Here is a 21,128-nt window from a genome sequence, read left to right as displayed (position 1 = left end):
ATTTGTCTATAATCCATGCAATGTTGAATTAGGATTAATTTGTGTGTTCTACCTCTCTTTGATCAATTTTCCTGAAATAGAAGGCAGTAATATAATGGAATATAATGTGAGAATTTTGACTGGAAGATTGGAAAAGTAGAATACATTTTTAAAAGGGGAGATACTAATAAATATTAGTTTATAGAATTGTATGGGGCTTTCTGCACAGATAACAGCAAATTTATATGTAGGTGCAGCAATCAATTAAGAGGCAGGGTATTGGGACATAAACCTAAGGAAGCTTCATTGCAAATATAAGAATCTTGGTGTCACTGAAGTATTCTCTACTCCGATCTGATTTCTAGCAAGAGGTTACTTGGCTTGAAGATGTTCATCTGTGAACATGGTTCTGAGATTCAAGGATTGATCTTTTTATCTGGCTTTGTAAGTTCTGGGGTGGCTGACGAACTGCAAAACTTACGAGAAATGGGGTAGGAGGTTTCAGAGGGCAGATGGGTGACTGGTGAGGAAGCCAATTCTTTCCACCATTTACTGTATCTGTGCACTCCCAATACAGGGATTTGAGGTTCTCAGTGGAAGTCAGTGGAGTTATTGCATTTTCTCAAGAAGGCTTTGAGAACATCTTTGAATTTTTCATTCTGTCCATCTAGTTATATCTTCACTAGACTTTGAATAGAATATTTCTGGTATTGGGCATGCAGATGATGCGGCCTATGCAAAGGGCAGACTGGGAAGTGTTAGACCCTCGGCACTGTGATCGTTGTCCTGGGAAGGATACTGACTATATGATACTGAATTTAAGGATACTATATAAGGATACTGAATTTCGTCCAGTGTTGGATGACAAATAAAGCTATCTTGAATCTTGAATCTTGAATGATTCCAGTAGATTTGGAGAACTTTGCAGGAAGTGCATGTGATATCTCTCCAATGCCTTGAAGTACCTGTTGACGATAGTTTAGCCTTCAGAATTATGTAGGAGGGGTAACAATCATTCACTGATCCACGATCAATTGCTGGAAGTGGAGGAGTATTCTAAAAGGAGATTTGGAGTCGAATGGAGCGTATGGTTTCTGAGGTTTAGAAGAATGCTTGACAGATGGGTCTGTTTTCACTGACTAGAGAATCTAAACCCAGAGACCATATTCCCCTGACAAGAAGATAAAGAGACATTACTTCACTCAAACAATTGTGAATTTTTGGAATTCTCTTCTCCACAGCTAAGGTGTGACTACAGGAAATGGAGGTAAACAGGAAATGGAAATATAAAGACAAGGAAATGCAGCAGATATTGATGTTCAGCAATGTCCTTTGAATTGTGAAGCAAGCATGGTCCATTCTTATCCCAATCAATGTACCTTTATGTATGACGATAGGAACTTCCTTTGGAACTAAATTACAACTTTTAAAGAACACGAGTCTCTAAAAGTTACACACCATACATCCTTTTTTGCTGAATTTGGTCTTTTTCCTGGCTTTGTTCTGACATGGTTCATAGGATTTTGCGATGTACAAAAAGTTGTGCAAAAGATGCTAGAAAACTGGAACAACTACAAAGTTTTTGCTGCAGTTATAGAGCAGTTTTGGCCTCTGCATCAAGATGATGGCCAATGCTTAACCGACTAGGTTAGCTCATGTACTTTGACTATGGAGCAATGAATAAAATCTGATGCTCTCCAATTGAAGCCTGTCTCATGGTTAAACCAGCATCACAAAGCAGACAGCTAATTATCATAACTGCGACAAGCACAATTGCATCTTTTAATAGAAAACTGGATTCAGCATAATAATAAGGAAAAATAAATCGAAGACTGTGTGAGGATGTCAGGTGGTGGGATTAAATTTGGAGTCCACCACGAAAGAACCAGCTCAAGTAGACTGGTCAGAACAGCCTCAATCCAGGCGGCATTGAATTGCTTAGTAGGCCTGAATCATTGTTCTTACAATCCCTCCCTTCCACCCGCAAATGTATCTAGTATTTTGTAATGTGGAAAACCATGTGATCTGGCATTTGGAGTAGATTGCAGTGTCATCATTATCACTGTAGGGGGTATAACTATAGCATGAGCGGTTTACATTGATTATTTTGATTTCAAAGGTGGCCAGAGAAATTTAGGGTGGAAAATTTGACCACTGGAGTTTGCTAAGGTAGAGACTGCTTGGGTTAGAGATGGAGATTGAGTGTTGCTCATGAAGATGAATATCTTCTTATTCTAAACCCACCTTAAGAGGAAGAATAAATGTGGTTTTGACTTCCTAACTGCAATATCACCGGAGGTCAAACACACCCCCTCCACACTCAAGGAAAAAGTGTGACCATTGTAACACATTACCGAGCATATACACCCACAGGGATATCTTCATGTCATTCACTTCCCGCTACTCAATGCTTGTCATGAAGCTTTCTCCTGTTGAAAGGTCAGACTGATATGTAATGTCAACCTCTCATGCTATAGTTATATCCCTACAGTGAAGATGATGACACTGCAATCTACTCCAAACGCCAGATCACATGGTTATTCTCATTCTGTACAGACCACCAACCAGCAGTAGTGAGGTTGGGGATAGCATAAAACAGGAAATTAGTGATGCGTGTAGCAAAGGTACAGCAGTTATCATGGGTGACTTTAATCTACATATAGATTGGGCTAACTAAATTGGTAACAACACTGAGGAGGAGGATTTCCTGGAGCATATACAGGATGGTATCTAAGCCAATATGTAGAGGTATCAACTAGAGGGCAGGCCATCCTAGACTGGGTATTGCAAATAAGGACGGATTAGTTAGCAATCTTGTTGTGGAAAGCCCCTTGGGCAACAGTGACCATGATATGGTAGAATTCTGCACTAAGATAGAGAGTGACACAGTTAATTTAGAGACAAGGTCCTGAACTTAAAGAAAGGTAACTGATGGTATGAGACAGGAATTGGCTAGGATAGACTGGCAAATGATACTTAAAGGGTTGATGGTGGATATGAAATGGCAAAGATTTAAAGATCGCATGAATGAATACCAACAATTGTTCATCCCTGTCTGGCGTAAAAATAAAACAGGGAAGACGGCTCAACTGTGGCTAATGAGGTAAATTAGGGATAGTGTTAAATCAGAGGCATATAAATTGGCCAGAGGAAGCAGCAAACCGGAGGACTGGAAATTTAGAATTCAACAGAGAAGAGCAAAGGGGTTCATTAAGAGGGGGAAAATAGAGCATATTGGGACTGAAGGCAGATAAATCCCCAGTGCCTGATGGTCTGCATCCCAGAGTACTCAAGGAGGTGACCCTAGAAATCGTGGATGCATTGGTGATCATTTTCCAAAGTTCAACTGACTCTAGATCAGTTCCTGTGGACTGGAGGGTAGCTAATGCAACCTCACTTTTTCAGAAAGGAGGGAGAGAGAAACCAGGGAATTATAGACCAGTTAGCCTGACATCAGTAGTGGGAAAGATGCTTGAGTAGATTATTAAAGATGTAATAGCAGTGCAATTGGAAAGCAGTGACAGGATCAGTCAACGTCAGCATGGGTTTATGAAGGGGAAATCATGCTTGACTAATCTTCTGGAATTTTTTGAGGATGTAACAAGTAGAATGGATAAAGGAGAGCCAGTGGATGTGGTGTATCAGGACTTTCAAAAAGCCTTTGACAAGGTCCCACACACGAGATTAGTGTGCAACATTAGAGCACATGGTATTGGGGGTAGGGTATTGACATGGATGGCGGACAGGACGCAAAGAGTAGGAACTAATGGATCCTTTTTAGAATGGCAGGCAGTGACTAGTGGGGTGCCGCAAGGCTCGGTGCTGGGACCCAGTTATTTACCATATACAATATCAATTTAGACAAAGGAATTAAATGTAACATCTCCAAGTTTGAGGATGACACAAAGCTGGATAGGGTGAGTTGCAAGGAGGATGCTGTGAGGCTGCAGGGTGACTTGGATAGGTTGGGTGAGTGGGCAGATGCATGGCAGATGCAGTATATTGTGGATAAATGTGAGGTTATCCACTTTGGTGGCAAGAACAAAGAAGCAGATTATTATCTGAATGGTGTCAGATTAGGAAAAGGGGAGGTGCAACGAGACTTTGGTGTCCTTGTACATTAGCCAAAGTACGCATGCAAGTGCAGCAGGCAGTGAAGAAAACCAATGGCATATTGGCCTTCATGTGAGAGGATTTGAGTACAGGAACAAGGAGGTCCTATTGTGGTTGTACAGGTCCCTGGTGTTGTTGTTGTTTGTCCTTCGGGTTCGAAGATGACCATGACTTCACTTTCAGTTGGAGGATTGGTGACTGTGGGTCCGGAAGTGACTGGTGAGGCCAATCCGGGCCCGGAAGGCACGCCCACATGTAGGACACAAGTGGATGGGTGCTGCAGTGGAAGTGGAGGTAGCCCGGGCCTTGCGAGCGGTGCGTTTCCTCTGGGCTTCTGCAGTGCTTCTGTTCTCTGCTGCACGGGCTCCTGTGGTGAGCTTGCTACGCCAGGTTGGACGGTCCAGAGCAAGAGACTTCCAAGTGCTGAGGTTGATGTCCAAGTCTTTGAGGGACACTTTGAGGCAGTCCTTAAACCGTTTCTTCTGTCCTCCTACTGAGCGCTTGCCCTGACACAGTTCTCCATACAGAAGCTGTTTTGGCAGTCGACTCTCGGGCATTCTGACGACAAGGCCTGCCCATCTGGCTTGGGCTTTCCGTAGGAGGGTGTGGACGCTGGGGATTTCGGCCCGTTCCAAGACCTCTGTGTCGGGAATTTTGTCCTGCCACCTGATGTGAAGGAGTCTGCGTAGGCAGCTCAAGTGAAAGTGGTTGAGCTGTTTGGCATGTCTACTGTAGACAGTCCAGGTCTCACTGGCATAGAGAAGAGTGGTGTGTACCACTGCACGGTAGACCTTCAGCTTGGTGGTGTTGTGCAGGGCCCTGGTGAGACCACACCTGGTTACTGTGTGCAGTTTTGGTCTCCTAATTTGAGAAAGGACATTCTTGCTATTGAGGGAGTGCAGCGTAGGTTCACCAGGTTAATTCCTGGGATGGCGGGACTGACATATGATGAAAGAATGGATCGACTGGGCTTATATTCTTGGAAGTCTTGGAAGTCTATCCTGCCTAGTCAAACCGCATGTCAAAAACCTCGGCATGATATTTGACTCTGCATTAAAATTTGATAAGCAAGTCAACGCTGTGGTAAAAGCCAGCTTCTTCCAACTTCGAACCATAGCTAAAATCAAACATTTCCTCCAATTCGACGACACGGAAAAAATCATTCACGCTTTCATTTCCTCCCGCCTAGACTACTGCAACTCCCTATACACTGGGATCAGCCAATCTTCCCTGTCCCGCCTGCAACTGGTCCAAAACGCCGCAGCGAGACTCCTGATGGGTACCCGTAAAAGGGACCACATCACCCCGATTCTGGCCTCTCTCCACTGGCTCCCTGTACGGTACAGAATCAACTTCAAACTCCTCCTATTCACGTATAAAGCCCTAAATGGACATTCCCCCCCCTACTCAAAAATTTTCTAACCCACCTCTCTAACTCCAGGTCCCTCAGGTCGGCCGACTTGGGGCTACTCACTATCCCGCAGTCTAGGCTTAAGCTCAGGGTTGACCGCGCTTTTGCGGTTGCAGCTCCTAGACTGTGGAACGGCATCCCTCTCCCCATCAGAACTGCCCCCTCCATCGACTCCTTTAAGTCCAGGCTCAAAACCTATTTCTACTCCCTAGCGTTTGAGGCTCATTGAGGAGGCGCTGTGAACTGTTTGCGTGCTACTGTATGTTTCTTTTTTTTTTCCTTAGTACCTAATCAGATGTACAGCACTTTGGTCAACGTGGGTTGTTTTTAAATGTGCTATACAAATAAAATTGACTTGACTTGACTTGACTTGACTATATTCACGGGAATTTAGAAGGATGAGAGGGGATCTTACAGAAACTTATAAAATTCTTAAGGGATTAGACAGGCTAGATGCAGGAAAAATGTTGTCGATGTTGGGGGAGTCCAGAACCAGGGGTCAGTTTAAGAATAAGGGGTAGGTCATTTAGGACTGAGATGAGGAAAACCTTTTTCACCCAGAGTTGTGAATCTGTGGAATTCTGCCACAGAAGGCCAATTCACTGGATGTTTTCAAGAGAGAGCTCTTAGGGCTATTGAATGGTGGTGCTGGCTCGAAGGGCTGAATGGCCTACTTCTGTTTCTGCTTCTGCTTACCGATGATTATCAGTACAGAGACACCTCAAAGCTGTGTACGCCATCTCTTGCTCTACTCTCTCTATATCTATCACTGTGTAGCCAGACACAGCTCCATCGCCATCTTTTGCCAATGAAACCACCATTGTTGGATGAATAACAGGTGAGTACAGGGGGCGATTGAAAATCTCGTTGAATGGTACCAGAATAACAAACTTGGTCTCAATATAAGCAAGAGTAAGGAGCTGATTGTTGACTTCAGGAGGGGAAAGCCAAGGATCCATGAACCTGTTTTCATTGACGAGAGGGCAGTGGGGTGAGTCAACAGCTTCATGTTCCTGGGCGAGCATATCCCTGAAGATCTACCCTGGGCCTAGCACATTGATGAAATCACAAAGGAAGCTCATCAATGTCTCTACTTCCTCCGAAGATTCAGGAGATTCAGATGTCGCTGAACTTCTACAGGTGTACGGTGGAGAGCATACTGATTGATTGCATCAGGGCCTGGTTTGATAACTCATTCACATAAGAACGAAGGAGGCTGCAAAATGTGATGGACATTGCCCGGTCCATCATGGGTACTGATCTCATCATCGAAGGGATCTACAGAAGGTGCTACCTCAAAAATGCATCCAATGTCATCAAAGACCCACATAACTCTGGCCACGCTCTCTTCTCACTGCTACCATCGGGAAGAAGATTCAAATGCCTGAGAACCTTGACTTCCAGGTTTAAGAACAGCTCTTCACATCAGGCTCTTGAACTATCCTATGCAATCCTACCTCAGCAATAATGTACTATGGACTTTGTATGCATTGTACTATGTAATTCAATTTGCACTATTGCGATCTGATTACCTAGTATTTTTCATAATTTATTGTATTATTGATTATCTTGTACTTATTTGTTGTGCTGTTGCACTATGTGTTTGTAATGCCACAGCAAGTAAGAATTTTATTAATCCTTTCCTTGTGCATATGACAATTAAACGCTCATGACTCTTAACTGTTGACTAAACCTTTCCTATCCATGCACCTGTCCAAATGTCTGTTTTAAATATTATAATTGTACTCACCTCTACCACTTCCACATATCTGTGAAAAAATTGCCCCCACAGGTTCTCTAAATCTTTCCCCTTTCATATTAAACCCATGCACTCTAGTTTTTGAATCCCTTCCCTTCTCCTGAAAAGAAAGGCTGCGACCATCCACCTTATCTATGCCCTTCACTATTTTATAGAACTCTACAAAGTCATCTCTCAGTTTCCTTCATTCCATAGAAAACAGTCGTAGCCTATTTAGTTTCTCCTAATAATTTAGATACTCCAATCCCAGCAACATACTTGAGAATCTTTTCTGCACCTGCTTGAGCTTAATCACACCATTCCTACATTTTGAAGCCAGAACTGCTCACAATGTTCCAACATCTTGACATTCCAATGTCCCATCGATAAAGGCCAACATGCTACATGCATCCTTCACCACTTTGGCATGGTTTAATTGCCATTTTCAGGGAACTATGTACTTGAACTTCTAGGTCTATCTGTTTTACAACTTTTCCCCAGGGTCCTGTCATTCACTATGTGTGTGCAACTCTGATTTAACCTCTCAAAATGCATTACTTTCTATGACAAATTTAATCTGCCATTCCTTTTCCCACTTTCCCAGTCGATCTAGATTATTATCTGAATGGTGTCAAGTTAGGAGGAGGGGGAGTTCAACGAGATCTGGGTGTCCTAGTGCATCAGTCAATGAAAGGAAGCATGCAGGTTCAGCAGGCAGTGAAGAAAGCCAATGGAATGTTGGCCTTCGTAACAAGAGGAGTTGAGTATAGGAGCAAAGAGGTCCTTCTACAATTGTACCGGGCCCTGGTGAGACCGCACCTGGAGTACTGTGTGCAGTTTTGGTCTCCAAATTTGAGGAAGGATATTCTTGCTATGGAGGGCGTGCAGCGTAGGTTCACTAGATTAATTCCCGGAATGGCGGGACTGTCGTATGTTGAAAGGCTGGAGCGATTGGGCTTGTATACACTGGAATTTAGAAGGATGAGGGGGGATCTTATTGAAACATATAAGATAATTAGGGGATTGGACACATTAGAGGCAGATAACATGTTCCCAATGTTGGGGGAGTCCAGAACAAGGGGCCACAGTTTGAGAATAAGGGGTAGGCCATTTAGAACGGAGATGAGGAAGAACTTTTTCAGTCAGAGGGTGGTGAAGGTGTGGAATTCTCTGCCTCAGAAGGCAGTGGAGGCCAGTTCGTTGGATGCTTTCAAGAGAGAGCTGGATAGAGCTCTTAAGGATAGCGGAGTGAGGGGGTATGGGGAGAAGGCAGGAACGGGGTACTGATTGATAGTGATCAGCCATGATCGCATTGAATGGCGGTGCTGGCTCGAAGGGCTGAATGGCCTACTCCTGCACCTATTGTCTATTGTCTATTGTCTATTGCTGTGACCTTAGACAACCTTCCTCACTGTCGAACACACCACCAAACTTACTAACTATATCACCTGCATTCTCATCTAATTTGTTTGAAAAACAACAGTTCCAATCCCTTGTTACAGGCCTCTAATTTGGTTAAACAACCCTCCACCACCAACCTCTGACACCTTACACCAAGCAAATTTTATATATAATTGACTAGCTCACCCTAGATCCCATGTGATCTCAACCTCGGACCAATTTACCATGTTGGACCTTAAACTCCATATTGACAACCGCCCTGACTTCGTCAATCCACTTGGTTACCTCTTCAAAATTTTTTTGTGAGATACGATTTTCCATGCCATGGGAAAAGCAGGACCATTCCAAAATCATGCTGACAATCTTGTCCATTTTTTTCTCCATCTTAAATGCATTCTTACATCCCTTATACTCCTCAAGGGTTCTGCTTGATCCCAGCTGCCTATATTTCACATTTGCTTCCTTTTTGCTGATCAGAGCCGCAATATCCTTTCTCAATCAGGATGCCCTAATTCTGTCAGGCATGCCCTTCTCTCTAGCACTTACAGGTTGGCCTTGAACTCTACACATCTCACTTTTAAAAGTCTCCCACTTGTCAGACATCCCTTTTGCTGCAAACAGCCTCTCCCAATCAAGCTTTGCAAGTTCCAGTTTAATACCATCAAAATTAGCCTAACCCCAATTTTGCAATCACTTGGAAACCCCTTGACTGTGGCACCTAGGAGGCAACCCACCATCCAGAAGTCTTATTTGCAGTCACAGAATCTCCTCTCTGTTGCCCTAACTATCACGTGTCCTATCACTACAGCTCTCCTCGACTCCACCCTCACCTGCTGTGTGCATCAAATTATTCAAATATCTTCCTATTTTTGCAACTGATTCTTTACATTCTATTACTGGGAAATTGCAAAAGAAACTGGATTAGTCAGGGATGACACGATTTATTGGAGTTTCTGCATAATTAGCGATTTCTCCCTTAACAAACACGCAACTGTACTGTTTGATCCCATTCCCTTTAAACAATGGCTATTAGTACCTTTCTGGGCCCATAATAACAATGTTTTCAATATTTATTACCCCATCTACCCAGAGTTAGATTTAGTGAAATCAAGTCAAAGCAGAGTCTTTTCGTAAACTGACTGATAATGTTCTGATCATTTAGAACCCCAAGACTTCACCAAGCCCAACAGTGACGATGTGGTCACTCTAACAGGGAGCAGAACCTTGGCCTCAAACCCAGGAGTTGATGTGAATGAGGAGAAGCTTATGAATGGTAAGCAACAAGCTGTGGATGCTAGGCCCTCAGTGTATGCAGACTCAGCATTTGAAGGTAGTTCAGATTTGGGATCATCCAGACCTACAAAAGAATCCAGTACAACGGAAGAGGGTCAATCACACTTTGACAGTTGTGCATCAGCATGTTCAAGGTGTGCTACTGCACATGACCACGTTGCTAAGAGGGCTGAAGAAGAAGAGGAATATCAAATCAACGAAATTAACAAAAATGATACTGGGGAACTGGAAGAGTCGCTTGTAAATGATGAAAATAATCAAAATCTTGGGCCTGGTACTATAGAGAATGATGATAATGTTCTTATTGATAAGGACATCAACAAATCTCAAGAACTGGGTCTCAATAGCACAGAAATAGATCCAACTATGGACAGAGGATCAAGTGAATCTGTAGAAAAGGCTGTTAATGAATCCCAGGAGGATGAAAAGGCAAAAGTGATGGAGCCAAAACAAAATAGGGTTCTGGAATCTGACCATGATCCTGAAGGAGAAACTGAAAAATACAGTGACAACAGAAGTCAACATTGGCCTGAGGAGGAGGTCAATGGTGAGTCAGATCTTAAGGACAGTTCTCCAAAGGAAACAGGTGAGGCATCAGATGAAGAGAAGGAAGACGAGACCAAAGATCTGGAAGAGGACGTACTGGATAGTCGGGCGGAATATACTGAAATGGCAAATTCTGAGCTGGGCGCTAATATTCAAAAAAGTGAATCTGAGGAAGAGGAGCAAAACAATGCGAGAACTGAGGATAAGTTGGATGAGAATGGAACTACTGAAGAAAAGGTGGAAGGTGCTGAAGATGGGGACATTGCAAAAAGAGACAATGATAATGGATCTGAAGAAGGTGTAGAAAACTCCAAAAAGTTTGCAAAGGAAGTTAAAATAATGTATCAAAAAATTGAAGGACTCAATGAAGGAGACAAGATTGGCCAGGATGAGATTAATGAGGCAGGCTTTGTTGCTGATGAAGGAGCAGGTGTCTCCTTCCCAGAATCTGATGCAAGAGAAAAGGAAAAGACTCCTGAATCTGTAGGAAGAATGGCCAAAAGTAGCAGTGAGAACACCAGGCTGTCCTCTGAAGTACAGGAACAGGAGAAGGATGGTGAGTCAGTGAGGATTTGCCATGCCACGGTGCCAAGTGAATACTCACAAATCGGTAGTGTTAACATTCAGCTGCGGAATTTAATGGATTCATTTGGTGTCCCACATCAACTTCATCTAACAAACATCAATGTGTGAGACTGACCAACGGAATGTGATTGCACTTGTAATTTTCACTTTTGTTGTCACTAACTGCACAATTACTAGCTGGAATGATTCATTCATAACATCACAAACAATTCCTATGTTGCATGACTTCATGCTTTCCGTATGACCCATCGGCTTGACTCTGTTGAATAGCTTATTATTAGACATTTGTCATCACACTAATTAATAATAAAGATCTGAACTACTCCAAAAGTAGCTCAATCAACTGCGTATTTTTTTGTAAGCTGGATTTTTTACGTATGTCAATTAATGTCAATCAATATAGCTTGTATTCTCACCAACCATTGGTGTGGGGCTGGACGGGGGATGCTGCAAAATTAGATTTCTAATTAGTTAATCTATGGCCAGGCTTCCCAGAGAAATGAGGAGGCAATTAGTATTGATTATTTCAGAAAATAAGATTTTGGAATACAGTTCAGTCACAAGTTCAGTTGGCAGAAGCAAACTATTTTGGAATTACATGCAGTTCTGTTATAGCAAGATAATTCTGTTTTGCAGTAACCTGCGTTATAGAAAATCATGTTATACAAACAATTGTATCAATGGAGAAAAGCGGGTTGGAGGCTGCAGCAATTTGGTACAGATATTGTTGAATTCCCTTCATCATCCTCTGAAGTATAAGCATAGGTGTGCTTTCTTGGTTGTAGCTTCAATGTGGTTAGTCTAGAACAAATTATTGGTGATATTTATACCTCGGAACTTGTTTACCCTGAGTTGTATTTTTCCAAGATAGCGTTTTTACACTTTGTCAATTTTGAATGTAACTTTTAAATGGTTCTCTAGTTTCGATTGTGTTATATCCAATTTGCACCGAAATACCTGCACGTTTCCAAAGGTTACAAATGTGAATCACATGAAAGGACAGTGAAATATTTGAGGTGCACTGTCCCCAATAATCTGGGGATGAGTTTACATGAAGGATCTTGACTTGAAATGCCAACTGTCCATTTTACTCCATAGATGTTGCATGACCCACTGAGTTTCTCCAGAAGCCGTCATTTTTACTGCTCTAGATTCCAGAATCTGCAGTCTCTTACGCCTCCAAAGTGAAAGTTAAACTTGCAATGTAACAAGGACAAATCTGAGCCAAGCCACATTTCTGGCTGGCAAAGGAAAAACCTCCGGAATTTAGTCATTTCACCCCTTCCTCACCCATGCCTTCATAATGGTTCCAGCAGAGCAAAGATAGCGCAAACAAGGTGAACAGAATGCACAACACATGAGTGTAAACTTAAAATTTCAGGTAAGTTATGTAGGAGTGAAACATTGCCTAATATTCGTTTTTACATAAAGCTAATAGAAACCAGAAATGTTCTCTCGCCAAATATTATAGCTGTTGGGTTAATAGAAGCCTCCGAGATATGACAGATTTTTCTTGGACAGGAATATCCAGGGATGAGGTTTAAATTAATTTTATTCTGACAAAACTGTGAAATTGAGGATATGGAGCATTTAAGATTGAGATTAACACTTCAATCCTGATGTATTGCTTTTTCTTAATCCTGTAGATGAAGGAGATGAGGCAGAGGTGGAGGTGGAGGAGGAGCCTCAGTTGCAGCTCCCTTTCAGAGATCGATCTCACATTGAAAAAACCCTCCGGCTGAATGAGAAGACCACATCTGATGATTACTCGGGTATGTCAATTGTCGGGAAGAGGGTCAGTAGTTTGGTTCTGTACAAACATACAATCATAGAATTATACAGCAAATAAATGGGCCCTTTGACACACCTTGTCCATACGGCCTGTGATGCCTATCTACATTAATTCAATTTACCTACATTAGGCCTGTATCCCTCATTGTATTTCCTATCTAAGTACCTTTCTAAATGTCTTTTAAACATTGTATTTGTATCTGCCTCCACCATCTCTTCTGACAGCTTGTTCCAAACATTCACTGTGTGAAAAACATACCACTCAGATCCCCTTTACATTTCTCCACTCTCACCTTAAACCTGCACCCTCTCGTTCTACGCTCACCTGCTCTGGGAAAAAGATTCCGAGCATCTATACAATCCAGTCCGCTCATAATTTTATAAATCTCTCTCAGATTATCATTTGGACCCCTACATTCCAGTAGGAATATGCTCAACCTATCCACTCTCTCCTTCTACTGCAACCCTCAATTCCAGTCAACGTTATGGTAAATCTCTTCATCTCTCTCTTTGCAACCATATCCTTCCTGTAAAGTGGAAATCAGAAATGTATACAGTTCTCTAAGAGATGTCTAACTAATGTTTTACACAGCTGCAACATGACGTCCCAATTCCTTTACTTAATGCCTTAGACTACGAAGGCAAGTATGCCAAATGCCTTTATTATTACCCTATCCAACTGTGTTGCCATATCCACAGAGTTATGTATTTGCCTCTCAAGGTCTCTCTGTACACCATTCATTCTCAGAATTTGACAGGAGTCAAATCTGAATCTGAGTCTACAGGCATTGTCGAAAGCTCTACACAAGATACAAATATAAAGATCGAAAAACGGAAAAAAATCTTTCAGATGGCTAATAATTTAAAAAATAACACTGAATTGCACTGAATTTGGTATCTTGATTTGCAGGTTCTACAGAAAATTTAAATAAGTGGAGACTGATGCCAGTATAGATTTTATGTGCAAAATGGTTTCTCCCTATGTTGTAAAAAGGAATATGTAATAATTAATTTAAAATCTAAAAATGATGGGCATTTATTCAATATTCATGAAAGCTATTTATTATTTGTCAATTGTAATAATGTTTCAATAAATATGTTAAGATTCTTTTGGCAATGACAGGTAGCCCGAATTCCTTTAACACTCACTTTGCTTCAGTCCTATTGTCAGCCCATAGATATTGGGACACCAGACACAGAAACATCCTGGTGCCAAGGATACAGTTACTGAGAATCCTAAATGCTCTTATTTTCAAGAATATTCCAATTCCCCATCTTCTCAGTAGTGAATAAAACTACATTTTTAGCCACTGGCACCTCCAACAGAGCTTTAACATCTTTCACCACTTCTAATCAGGAGGTTAAATTATGAGGAATTTAGAATTATTTCGTGATTTGGAGACGAAGTCTAGGTATATGGGGTGGAGGAATGTTGTAAATACAAGGGAATTTCTAGATTATTCCATTCGTTTTGGGAATGAGGGAGTATTTATGTTGATTGCATATGGTAGAATTAAACAGAGGACAGGGTTATTACAAAACATTACAAAAAGCATGGTTACTGGCAGACTGAATTGTATTTCATTCTGTGTGCTCTTGCTGTCTTCATGTATTGACTGCCCTCCTTCATTACTAGGTGTGCTGCAGCGGTTACGAAAGATATACCACAATGCTATCAGACCCATGGAGCAAGCATATAAATATAACGAACTGAGGCAACATGAAATTACAGGTAGGAAAAGCAATAGGAAGCATTCAGAGACAACATGAAATCAGAAAGGAAGCAGAGACCTGAGCCTTATCAGTTACTATAGCAGCAACCCCACTGATTAATATTTAATTGAAAATATTTGCTGTCAGCTCAGTGCCTTTGTTATACCGCCTTCAACAACTGAAGCTAAAACCATTAGATGGAAACACAGAAAACTCAATGTAAAAATCCACTGTGATGTCATGCACGCTCATGTTAATTTATTGAAATTAAATAAAGGGAAGTGAAAAGGAATTGATAGCAAATAGCAAGTCTGCTTCCAATTCGAATGGTATGAATAGATTATATAAATCATGGATAAATAGATTAACTAAACTATCACAATCTTCTTGAAAGGAAATGCATGTTTGATGAACTGATTTCTGCACCACTGATGTGATTTCAAGGAGACGATCTGATCAAATGGTTCACGCATGCTTGAGTTTAAAAAGAGGAAATTCTAACCAGTTACACATTAGCCTTAAGTAAGGTTACACCCTGGACATCACTCCTGAGTACCTACTTTACTTTTGAAAGAATAACATATGCTCTAGTATTCTATGAGTAAACAAATATGAAGGATACAAATAGATTCACTAAGATAAAATCAAAGTGAAACGGAAAATGGTAGAAACAAACTTATTGAATTCTTTGAAGAGTCAAATGAGTACACAAGCATAATGTAGTAGGTGTAAAATATGTAGATTTAAGGTCATAACACAGAACATTAAAAAACTTGCCTTGTGCATCACATTTTAAAGTTTCCCCTCTGTCCTTTAAAATGCATAATTGTTTCTGCCAAACAAAGTTGAATTTCAAAGTTCTGGAAAAAAATAATGTATAGGTGGATGTTGTATAAGTACTTCTTGTTAGATCAGCTGTTCAGATTAATTTGACTTGCAGCCACCAATTTAGTCACAGAGGCTCTATAAATAGAAAGGTGATAATGACCAGACAATTTGTTTGGGTTGAGAATAAATATTGGCCAAGTTACTGTGCAGAATTGCCCTGCCCAGCTTGAAAATCGTGTCATGGGATCTTTAATATGGAAGTGTAGAACATTTGGGCTAAATGTTTATTTGTGGCATGCTCTAGAGCCCTGAACACAGGGGTTGGATAGAAAGGGTAATCCAATTGGTCCATGGAAAATAAGTTTAGTTATTTTCGGCCCACCAAATCCGTGCTGGCCAGCAACCCCGTACACTAGCACTATCCTACACACTAGGGACAATTTGCAATCTTTATCAAAGCCAATTAACCTACAAAACCTGTACGTCTTTGGAATGTGGGAGGAAACCGAAACTCCTGGAGAAAACCCATGCAGTCACAGGGAGAACGTACAAACTCTGTAGTCAGGATCGTACCCGGGTCTCTAGCGCTGTAAGGCAGCAAGGCTACCGCTGCATCAGCGTGCCACCCCTTTACTTTAGGTCTCGATCCGAAACGTCACCCATTCCATCTCTCCAGAGATGCTGCCTTAGATGCTGCTGCTGAGTTACTCCAGCATTTTGTGTCTCCCCCTTTACTTCTGCTCTATTGAGGTGAGCTTGTTTGGTTTTAGTTAGGGAAACTTCAGCAGCAGTCCTGTGCATATTTGGTGGTTTCTGATGCCTATATGTAAGTATGCGGATTAAATTCAGAATTTAATAAAGTAATTAAATTCATTACTTATACAGAAATTCTCAGGCTAAAGACTTGTTGGAGATTATATGTACAGCATACCAAGTAGATTGAAATTCTACAAGTTTAATTTTGTTTCAATAGCCTGAACTGAAAATTGTTAATGTTAATGGTGGGTTCTTTGTGGCTAGATAGAGATTGGAAATAACATTTCTTTCATATGCCATTTTTTGTCAATTTCTTAAGGCACATTCGCCTTTAGAAGCTACTAAAAATCTGAAACTAAGTCTGAATCCATTTTAAGTTACAGATTTTTTTGTTTCATTAAAACTATACATTGTGCCTGTAAAAACACACTATGGCATACAAGTTTTATATAGATTCTGATTGTAAGAAATAAATGAATACATTTTTCATTGGAAACTTTAAGTTTTTGCAGGCCATGCAGAAGATTGGAATTTTTTTTCCCTCCAAATTATGGAAGTATTGCATTAGTTTAACAGGGATGTCATAGGAGTACATGCAATACACAGTCTCAGCTCTAATGTCCCAGGTTCAATTCTGAGTTTGCATGTTCTTTATGACCACATTGATTTCCCACAGGAACTCTGGGTTCCTCCCACATCCCCAAAATGTGTTGATAAATTAACTAGTTACTGTAACTTATTCTTGGTGTGTGAGTGGGTAGTAGAAGAATCAGAAAATTGAAGGCCATGTTAAAGAAAATAGGATTTGGGGAAATAAGTGGAGGAATATGATTGATGGAATTGTTCCAAGAACTGGCGTGGACTTGAATTTGTGTCTTAATGTTTGCAATAAAATATCAGTACCTAGATGGTTAAAACAAAAGTTTCACAATGAATGGCCTTCAAAAATTATTTGCTAGTCAGTTGAATTCTGTCCTCAAAATTGTTGTGCTTTATAGATTTAATGTCTCATTCAAAAGATGGCATTTCCAAAAGTAGTGTTTTGTGTGTCCTGCACTTTTGGGTCAACCTAGATTTTGTACTCAAGTCTTTGGAGTGAAGCGTTAACTAAGGATCTCCTGACTCAGATGAGAGTGCTACCCAATGAATCCATCGCTGACATTGTGTCAGGAGGGAGGATCTTGGCACAATTCTGACTCTTTTCCCTCCCTTTTCACTTTCACTCAGCCTTATAAGGAAGTTCTTTTGCCTTCCAGTTTCTATTTCTGATTAAATGTCTTCACCTGAAACAATTATTTATCTTTTCCTTCTGGTGTACTTTACTTTTATTGCCAGGTTTCCAACTGTTGTAGGTTATGTTTGCTAATCCTCTAGTAGAACTGTGCTGCTTTCTACTGACGTTAAATTGAATGTGGCCATAAACACCACTTTGTTTTATTCGGCAAAGGTTGTTCCAACTATAACAGTATGTTCTGGTTTTCACAGATGAAAGTATTAATAATTAACTTGTTTATTTTCAGGTTAGATCTTGGAGGAGGTTCAAGAATAACCTAACTCAATGTTTGCAGTCAAGAGATGTATTTTGATAATCAGAGTTATGATTATAAAACAGCAGTCCAGACAATGGTGATGGAAGAACATGTGCACAAATGCTCATATGCACACATATTTGTCTTAGCCCCAACATTCCTTCAATCCTTTGTTCATCAGCTCTTGCCTCTGTAACAAATGATAGCATAGTGAACTAAAATTTTAAATCAACTGTCAGCTGAAAGGTTTTTAAAAACAAACTGATGATTGGTAATGGTGCAAGTCCCCTAATGATTAGTATAGAGAACACACTAGGAAGATACATTGGCTGACACCGAATTAGTTGGTACTAACATGAGAACGACAGTTATCTCAGTGTAGTTAGAGGCAATTATCTAAGGTTCCACCTCCTTGCTATTTTTACAATTACTTTTGTTGGAAATGTCTATGTTTTTTATGTGGATTGACTGTCACATTCTCAGGAATGTAGGAATATACAGATTCAGCATACATTTTCAGGAAGGCAAGAGGTTGAATCATACAATTGGTCTTGTAGAAAATGTATTATGTCCTGCTATATTCTAACATATTTTATTATCATCATCATGAATTTATAGATGTTCTTCAGTTTTGTAATGGTCTCGAAGAGTAATGGATCCATTGTCCTTTGTTAGGTGGAAAAGCAACAAAAAAAACAAAAAAGAAAATTGGAAAAACACCTGACAATTGGAGATAAACAAAATAGGCATGTGAATTTTTCAAAAGAGACTGTGCAAAACCCTCATGCTCTTTTGGCCATCACCACAACTGCATTGAGGCAGGAAATAGTTTACCTTCGAAAATTGCCATTATAAATGTTTACATGCCGTTTAACAACGTAAATGTTGACATGAGTACACACTGAAAGCAGGAATTTTGTTGGTACACAAGATTTTACAGGGCGGGGAGGTGAGCAGGGGATTTCAGCCACTATTCCCATTGCTAGTCTGTGATCATTCTGGTAAGTGTGTATCTAGAATAAACTGCATTTAGCTTGTTCGTGCAATGCCTTCCACAATTGCTTATTTAATGGCATGCGAGAGCAAAGCTGATCTTGTGTATTTGCAACAGGACCACCGTGAATTAGGATTCTAGCCCTATTTATGATTTGGCACAATGACACCATGTTAGTTATTTTAATGTAAAAATCCCTCCCAACAGGTTGGTAATCATGCTTACTACAGCTGACACAAGGGACTGTAGATACTGAAATCTGGAGCAAAAAACATTCTGCTGTAGGAACTCAGCGGGTCAAGTGCATCTACAGAAGGAAAATATTTTTTTATGTTTTGGGTCGATTCCCTGCACCTAGGCTGAGAACAGAGAGGGAAGATAGCCAGTATACAGAAGCAAGGGGCTGATCCAGGGGCTGATAGAGGGATAGGTGGAGTGAGGAGGTCAACTCCACCCCTTCCGCCAACTGGCTCCATCTACCCATTATCCTTCACTTCTCTGTCCACCCAACACCAACCGGCTCCTACCTCACCCCTCCCACTCTACTCTTGAGACTGGCTATTTTCCCTCTCCACTCTCAGTATTGATGCAGGGTTTTGACCCCAACATTTCCCGCCCAGCCTACCTTGATACTGCTCGCTTGGGTGAGTTCCTCCAGCAGTTTGTTTTTTATTTTGGCTGAATGGTGATTGGCCATTTTAATTGAGGAAGGGAATCCAGAGGAAGGGATTTTGGCCCTATCAGGTCCAGCTGCTCACCAACACGTAGCGTGCCCTTGTAGAAAGCCAGGACTGCCCAGGAAGCATATTACATTTTTCCATTCAGCCTACATGTATATTGCCAGTAGGTCCAGCTAGATTCTACTTGAGTTATTTATCTATGACTGATCATTGGAAATCACATGGGGAGTTTTAAAATTCCTATGTGATTAATTTGCTGATGTCCAGCACCAATCCCTTAGATTGAATTTAATCTAGTCTTTTGAGCAGGCAAAAAGACTCAGTAAAACATGCAAAGTTCTCTTAAAAATGCATTTCATTGGAAACGAAGTTTAGGCCATCCTTGGTTGGCAACAATCTCCCACTAACTGCTGCATAACTTTCTCTGTCCTTCGACCATCTCTCCTGAATATAAAGGTCTCTAAAGTCTCTTCCTAAATCTTATCTAAGTGCCACCAGCCAGTCAGCTGTTACTTTGTGCTATCTTGGAATAAAACTGACGGTGTGGGGTTGAAGGTTTGCGATGGTGGTGATGGGGAGCAACTAAAGGGTCAGCTGGATCCCCTAAGCCACATAATACCATGGTTAAGATGGTGGCAATGCGCAACCAGTAGAGCAGATGTCTCACAGTAAAATCCAAGTTCAATATTGACCTCCGTATCTCTCCGTGGAGTTTGCATGTTTTCCTTTGATCATGTGGGTTTCCTCCAGTTGTTTTGCTATTCTTCCACATCCCAATGAGTTGCAGGTAGCAGGTAAATTGGCCACTCTAAAATTGCCCCCGTGCATAGGTAGAAACTGGGAGAATTGATAGGAATGTGGGAGAATAAGTTCTGGGGAAAATTAGTGTGGGAATGAGCTGCCAAGAATCCATTATGCTGAATGGCCTCCTTGTTTGTCTGTGCTTTGCTGCCCATTTTGGCTTGACCACCGCCTGAGCGATTCCAACACATAAGCTCTTGAGAAAAATCTAGTTAAAGACTAAATACAGTGAAACATGGATAAGTCTAGTATTAGGGAGGAGTCAAATTAATGTCTCAAAAGTTTCCACTTTCCGTGTATTTGTTTAACATTTTGTCATCACCATTTCTCCCTCTCTTTCTCTCTCTCTCTCTTCATTTCTTTTCCTTTGCTTCACTCCACTCACTTTGCCTTTTTCTTCCCCTCCCTTCTAACAGCCTATCCAGGACGCTCCATGACCTCATTTCAAGGTTGGTAACACTATCTGCCTTTTGCATGCTCAAGCCCAACCTTCAAATTGTTAGAGAATTAAAAGCAACTGAGAAAATGTGCAGTTTGGTTGGAGACCTGCCACTGGAAGGTGGCCAGACCTTAAACCTTTGGCAATCAATGGTTTCTGCTATCAAACTCCATCTGTCATACTTTCAGTCTACACTTGGTGTTTGTCTGATTGTTAGGTCCACTGACGATCATGCTAAACAGTCTCTACAAAGTACGCAGGGTGGTGTGCTTTGATGTTTTCGCCAATAGTTGAATAGCGTGGAAGAATTTGTTTGAAAGCTCAGAACATTGAGTAAGTCCAGCTAACTGCCAAAATGTAATTAGCAAATTTGTTGATATGTGGAGATTAAAGAAGTCGCTTTGTCATGTCCCAACAATGAAGTTTTTAAAAGTGAATTGATCCTGATTATATAACATTCATTAGCAAAACAAATTTTAGTTGATAGTAACTTTGCCATGGATCCTTCAGGTTAGTCTGAAAGGCAGAGGA

The 21,128-nt window shown here is 41.0% G+C and overlaps 2 protein-coding genes across 10 annotated transcripts in view; one reads left to right on the top strand and one right to left on the bottom strand.

Moving 5' to 3' along the window:
- Positions 1–21,128, bottom strand: part of glis2b (GLIS family zinc finger 2b) — a 149,154-nt gene that overhangs the window by 98,717 nt on the left and 29,309 nt on the right. The gene's annotated exons all lie outside the window — the stretch shown is intronic.
- Positions 1–21,128, top strand: part of srlb (sarcalumenin b) — a 56,877-nt gene that overhangs the window by 27,293 nt on the left and 8,456 nt on the right. Inside the window, exons 2-5 of the mRNA XM_078418390.1 lie at positions 9,805–11,037; positions 12,713–12,838; positions 14,494–14,589; positions 20,575–20,607. Coding sequence (XP_078274516.1) covers positions 9,805–11,037; positions 12,713–12,838; positions 14,494–14,589; positions 20,575–20,607 — 1,488 coding nt within the window. The remainder of the gene's footprint in view (positions 1–9,804; positions 11,038–12,712; positions 12,839–14,493; positions 14,590–20,574; positions 20,608–21,128) is intronic.

The sequence above is a fragment of the Rhinoraja longicauda genome, chromosome 21 (genome assembly GCF_053455715.1).
Source record: "Rhinoraja longicauda isolate Sanriku21f chromosome 21, sRhiLon1.1, whole genome shotgun sequence".
Classification (NCBI taxonomy): Eukaryota; Metazoa; Chordata; class Chondrichthyes; order Rajiformes; family Arhynchobatidae; genus Rhinoraja; species Rhinoraja longicauda.
Note: the sequence above shows the minus strand (reverse complement) of the source record. Positions and strands in the feature narration are given on the sequence as shown.